Source organism: Plasmodium reichenowi, chromosome 10 (genome assembly GCF_001601855.1).
Source record: "Plasmodium reichenowi strain SY57 chromosome 10, whole genome shotgun sequence".
Taxonomy (NCBI): domain Eukaryota; phylum Apicomplexa; class Aconoidasida; order Haemosporida; family Plasmodiidae; genus Plasmodium; species Plasmodium reichenowi.
This window is the reverse complement of record NC_033655.1, coordinates 443925-450970: the sequence shown is the minus strand read 5'-3', so window position 1 is coordinate 450970 and position 7046 is coordinate 443925. Positions and strand designations below refer to the sequence as shown.

The following is a 7046-nucleotide window of genomic DNA, read 5'->3' as shown; positions in this document are numbered from 1 at the left end:
GATAAAAAAAATTTTGATAAATGAATATTTGAACTTTTTTAATAAAATAAAAAGTAAATATCTTTTTAAAAAATACATAAAAAAGGAATGTAATAAAAGAATATATGAATAAAAAAAAAAAAAAAAACAAACAAATTTTAAATATATAATTAAAAAGATTGAATTTATGTATTTTTATATTAACTTCATATAAAAGGCTCTTGAAATATAACTGTGTTTTATTAGGTTAAAAAAAAATTATATATGATATATATAAAATAAATTATATATGGGCAAGATGTTGTAGGCTTATTTTACATATATATATATATATATAATATATATTATTTATTTAAATATATATATTTTTTAGCTATTATTATATTTAATTTTTTTTAAGGGATCCCTTGTTTTTAATTTTTGTTATTTATAAAATCATTAATTATAAATAAATAAATATATATATATATATATTTATATATATTATTAATTAATAAATATATTTATTTTATTTTTTGTTAGTAAAATATATTTTGTATTTGTAATATATTATAAGGTCTCCATATAAAAAAATAAATATATAATAAAAATAAATTAAAAGAAAATAAATATTACTAAAATAATTGACAAATATTATAATACAACATATATATATATATATATATATATATAGTATATAATATGTTTAGGATATTTTTATTTTGTGTGATTTTAAAATTCGTTTAGTTATAAAGAAAAGGAATTTTTTTAAAATATATGATTGATTATATTTATGAACATATTTAAAATAATTCGTTTCTGAAATGAAATAATAAGAATAGCTCTGTATATATATATATATTTATTTATTTATATTTTTATATATTCCTTTTTTTATTTTTAAAAGATGTCAATTATTAGCAATATAGAAATTGATAAGAAATTTTTTGACTTTTACGAAGGAGACAAGAATGTTCATTTCTGCAAAGAATACGAAGCGTTTTTATGTTTATGTGATAATAACTTATATTGTTTTAAGATAGATGAAGAAAAAACTTCCAAGTATTCAAGTTTATATGATATTTTATACCCAACGTGTATATTAGAATCTTGTGTGGATATAGATGATATAAAAGAGAATTATCAGAAAAAATATTTAAATAAACGTTGTATATCATTATTTAGTTCTATTAGGTATTATTATTATTGCGATAATAATGTATTTTTATCAACAGATGATAATAATATACATCATTATGTACTAGTATATAATAATAATAACATAAAAGGGAATGGTACATATGATGATGATATAAAAAATGGTGAAGGAGTAAATAATAATAATAATAGAGATATTTATTTATATGAAAGAAAAGAAGATATTGAAGGGGGAGGTAATGGAAATGCTTATTCTTATAGTTATAATTGGATTTATTTGGAAAAAAAAAAAATATGGAAATCAGAGAATATTGTTGTATCATGTTTTTATTATAAAGATTATGATGATGATTATAAAAAATTAATTGTTGGATATAATAATGGTTTAATAAATGTATATAATATAAATACGTATAAATTGAAAATATCTTATAAAATACATAATACTAGGATTACAAATCTTAAGTTTTATAAGAATTTCATTATAAGTTCTGATGTTACAAAAAATATATATATATATGATATTATAAAAAGAGAGAGGATAATAACATGTGAAGATCATATGGGTGGTATAATTGATCTTCTTTTTTTGGAGGTCCCTAATGGGAAAAATGAAAATAAGGCACAACAAATTGAAGTTAACAAAGATGGTATTATGATTAATGAAGAGGATGATAATATTAGCAATGATGAAAGTAACAATGATAGCGATATTGGTATTATTGATAATAATAATAATAATAATAATCATTATGATGATGAAAAAAAAAAGTTACATGAGAAGAGTGAAGAAAAATTAATAGGTTTTATAAGTATCGGGAATGATAAAATTATGAATATTTGGGATTTGAATATTCTTAATTCATATAATGAAGAAGATATGAATAATCTTATTAGTAACAATAACGTGAGTAAAAAAAAAAAAAATAAATCAAACAAATTTAATAAAAATAATAATTTATTGAAATTTAATCCTATAAAACAATTTTACCTAAGTAGTGATATTAATCATGCTATCATTATACCATCCATAATTTTTCAAAATGAAAATAATGATGAAAAAAAAAAAAAAAAAAAAAAATTTATCATTACAGATGAAAATATTAAATGGTTAATATTAACTCATGATAATCATGGAAACCTTCTTTTTTATAATCCAATAAAAGGAGATGTAATATATAAATATAAAGAGAATATAAATACTATTAATCCAAGTAATATAAGTAAATTTTTCTTATTAAAATATTTTTTATATATATTTAGAGAAGATAGTTCTTTGTTAATTTATGATATAAGATACTTTAAATTATTAAAAAATTATATATGTAAATTAGAAGGAATTTTTGAAATCCTATTTTTTAATCCTAATTCTGAACAACTCACATGTGATCAAAAATGTTCTATACATAAGAAGCATGCAGATGAAGATGACGAAGAAGAAGATATGTTATATAAGACATCAAATGGTGAAAAGACAAAAGAAAAAAAATGTGTAATTTTATTAGGTGATAATATTATAAGAATATTAAGATTTAAAAATAATTTAATAAGTCAAAGGTTATTAATAGGTCATGAAGATATTGTATCATGTATAAAATTAAATGAAAAAAATTTACTATTATTTAGTGCTTCGAATGACAAAAATATATTTATATGGAGTTTGAGAAATTATTATTGCTTATATATACTAAAAGATAATTTATATCCAATTAATGCAATAGATATTAATATAAAGCATTTTCCATCCATAACATTAGTGAGTGTATGTGAAGATAGTAGTTTGAGATTATGGAGATGTACAATCGATGAGGAGAAATTAAAGAAAAATAAAAGTAATAATAAAAAAAGGAAACTTGAAGATATTTTTGATAATAAGGAATCTGTTCAAAGTACATTGACAATATATCCTCACAAGGTTCTTATTAATGACATCGCTATATCTCCCAATTGTAAAGTAAGAAATAATATAAATTAAAATATAATATATGTATATATTAATATATATATATATATATATATATTATATGTGTTATATATATTTTTGCGTATTACTAAGTATATATTTTTTATTATTATTTTTTTGTAGCTTGTTGCCACATGCAGTAAGGACAAAACTGTAAAACTTTTTGAAACACAAAACTTAAAGCTCATTCATATTTTAGAAGGTCATAAAAAATCTGTTCAGAATGTGTATTTTTCCAAGAATGATAATATCCTATACAGTAACTCATATGAATGTGTACGAATATGGAGTCTTAACAATTTTGAATGTTTGAAAAGTATACAAAGTTTGGATTTCAACATTACTAGAGTATTAATATTAAATGATAGTTGTATGATAAATGGATATAGTAATGGTAATATAAGTATAATAAATATAAAGAATTGTGAAAAGTTACTAACAACAAATTATCATAAAGATAAAATATTTTGTCTACAAAGTTATGAAGATGAAAATAAAAATAATAATATTATATCTGCTTCAATAAATGGAGAACTTATATTTTTTAAAGACATTAGTGATAAAATAATTACGGAACATGTTTTTGAAAAAAGAAAGAATATTTTTTATGAAAACTGTTTAGAAAATTTGTTAAAGGAAAAAAAAATAAATGAGTCTTTATTAATTTGTTTAAAGTTAGATAAAAAATTTAAATTTAAAACTATTGTAGAGAACTATTTAAATTATTATACTTTTTCAATATTAAATATATTGAAAAAATATCAACATGAGTATGGTATTAAACAGCTCATAAATAAGGATAAACAAATAAATAATAATGATATAATTAATAATAATATAATTAAGAAAGAACAGAATTTTAGTCAAATGAAAAATCTAAATAATAATACATTAACAGAATCATCTATCGATACTCAGACATCTATTAATATTAAAGAAGCAAATCAAAATATTGTGACTAACAAAGTAGATTATAATAATATGGATAATAATAATTTTTATAATATTTTTGAAAATTCCGATTTCTTAGAAAGTTACATTTTTAAAGAATTATCATATATGCAAAAAAAAGGTTTATCTGAAGAAGCCATGGATGATCAAAATGTGAAGGAGACCGAAATAAATAAAAGTACTAATGTGGATAATAAAAAGGATGAAAAAAATGATCCATCAGTTAAACATACAAACAGTAATGATTGTAATGATAGTAATGATAGTAATGATAATGATTATAATTCAAAGGAAGATGATAATTTTGTTTTGTTTTTAAAAAAAATGAAAAAAAAAAGTGAACATTCTTATTTCTTATATTTAAATAAACTTATGGAATTTATTACATTTTTTGTGGTTAATCATAGATGTGCTTACATATCCAATTTCCTTTTAAATAGTATAATTAAATATATCGATCATGAAGATATTTGCAAAATTAATAACTATCAATATTTTTTTGAGGTATATAATAGTTATATACCCCGTCATAAAAACAGGTATGTGAAATCTTTGCAAAAATCCAAATGTTTTGAGCTTATTAATATTAATTACTACAAGGGAGACATAAAAATGATGAGTTGACAATTTTGATATTAACCGTGATCAATTGAAAATATATACATGGAAAGTTATAAATGAATAATTTAATGAATATATATATATATATATATATATATATATTTATGTTGTTTTGTTTTGTGTTTTTATTTATTATTATTTTTATTTATTATTATTATTTTTATTTTTTGTTTGTTATTTAAAGAACCATTATTTTTGAAATAATTCTTTTTTTATAATTTTTTATTTTAAAATTGAACATATTAAGATATATTCAAGATGAGTTAAAAAAATACAAAAAAAAAAAATGTTATTAATTTCTACATAAAAAAAATAAAATAAAGAGGAGAGTGGATATTATAATATATATATATATATATATATATATATATATATATATAAATTTATTTTTATTATATATTGAATATTTTTAAAAAAAACTTATGAGATAATTTTATAATAGTATTAGTTACTATATATGAAAATTTAAAGACACCCTTAGTTACAACATAACTAATGCAACCAAGTGTAAACATAACAGGCATTCCTACACAACAACAGAAATATAATAAGACTAATGACCTTTCTAATTCTTGTCTAAGTTTTTTAATAGTATTAGTAAAACATGATTTATCACATAGAAAAAATTCTCGATTATCTATATAGATATTACTTAAATCTATATTATCAAATTGAAATAATTCTTCTATTATGGTTATGATATCTTTACTATTTTTATCTTTAAAATTAAAATTTTTTCTCAAGGGCAAAATATTTAAAAATTCTTCACAATTTGAAGAATTATCATTTTCAATAACATCACTTAATTGATCAATATGTTTTAATCCATTATTTCGAGTTTTAGAATTAAGATCATTAAAATTATATTTATTTATTTTTGTTGTTTTTTTTTTCTTTCTTTTTTCACGAGATTCAATAGAAATGTTCTCTAAAGGATTTACACTTATGTTATTATATTCTATGGAATATGAACTATTTAATCGGTTAGAATTATTATCATTATCATCATCATCATTATTATTATTATAATTATTATGATGGTAATTATGTTCATATATTTCTCTAGATACTTCATTTAATGGTCTATTATGTATTGAAGAAGGATCTTGATTTTGTAAAAAATTGATATTTGTACTATTCCTTGATATGTTGTTTGTTGGTATATCCTGTTGTATATACGCATTCTCTTTATTTAGCGAACTATTTGTATGATTAGAAGAAGTAGTAGTTGTAGTATCAATTGATACAGATGGACAAAGAATGTGATCTAATGAATGTTGTAAATTCTTTAGAATATTTATTTTTCTTGATATATAATTATTATTAGTACTATAATTATTATTGTTGTTATTAATTGTAGGGTGATGCTTTATATTATTTAGATAATTAAGACGATTAAAATTTGTATTCATTAATAAATTATAATAAAAAGAATAATAAGTAAAAGAAAAACGCATATTTAATTGATACTTTTCTTTTAAGGTAAGCATAAAAATTCTATTTTTGAAATAAAATAAGTTTGAACAACTGGAACAGCTTATTAATCTATGCTCACATGATTGTTCATGGGATTTTATTTTACTTTTCTTATCATAATATTCACAACCTAATATATAATTCTTACATCTTTTATATTCACATATATTTATATGTGTTTTGTAATCCTTAATTTTTATTTTCTCATTACATAAATGGCATTTAATTCTTATTTCTTCATATTCCTTCTTTTGTTTTCCTAAAGGAGGGTGTAAACAGATATATATATATATATATACAACATAGTATATTTTAGTTACAAAATAAATTTATAACATTTAGAGATATGCATAAAAATTTTATTCATTCATATTATAATCATCATACCTGTTATTTTTTTTAAATTATTATGTTTAATTATTTGCTTACATATTGGACAATTCCTTTTATGAAGTAGAGAATAATACATACATTTATAACAACTACATGAAAAAAAAGTGAAAGGAGAACAATGTTTTTAAAAGAGAAAACTTAAAAAGAATGAAGTAAAATATGAATTAATATAGCACATATATTTATGTATTGATATATAATATATATTTTTGTTACTAACCATATGTGGTTGCATAATGTTATCACTGGTGTATCACATAAGTCTAAGCAGACTGAACAAATGAAATCTGTGAAAACAAAATTGTTCAAAATGAATTGGTTATTTTTTTAAATTGCTTATTATATATATATATATGTACACATTTCATTTGACAAAAAAATATGTAATATAAAAGAATATGTGTATGCATAATGGTTTCATTTTTTTTTCCTTTTATTATTTTGTACTTTCATAAATTTCTTCTTTCTCTAAACAGTTTGATCTTAAGAATGGAGAACAAATATGAAATAGCGATAATATACTCAT

At 19.2% G+C, this 7046-nt stretch overlaps 2 protein-coding genes across 2 annotated transcripts; one reads left to right on the top strand and one right to left on the bottom strand.

Annotated features, from left to right (window-relative positions):
• Window positions 1-865: 865 nt before the first annotated feature.
• PRSY57_1012500 (U3 snoRNA-associated small subunit rRNA processing protein, putative) lies at window positions 866-4654 on the top strand (the record flags this gene model as incomplete). The annotated part of the gene is made up of 2 exons (XM_012907714.2): window positions 866-3070; window positions 3203-4654. The coding sequence occupies 2 exons, from the start codon at window positions 866-868 to the stop codon at window positions 4652-4654; spliced, it is 3657 nt and encodes a 1218-aa protein (XP_012763168.2).
• A 389-nt stretch (window positions 4655-5043) lies between these two features.
• On the bottom strand, window positions 5044-7046 carry PRSY57_1012400 (zinc finger protein, putative; the record flags this gene model as incomplete). The annotated part of the gene is made up of 4 exons (XM_012907713.2): window positions 5044-6386; window positions 6515-6609; window positions 6741-6807; window positions 6968-7046. The coding sequence occupies 4 exons, from the start codon at window positions 7044-7046 to the stop codon at window positions 5044-5046; spliced, it is 1584 nt and encodes a 527-aa protein (XP_012763167.2).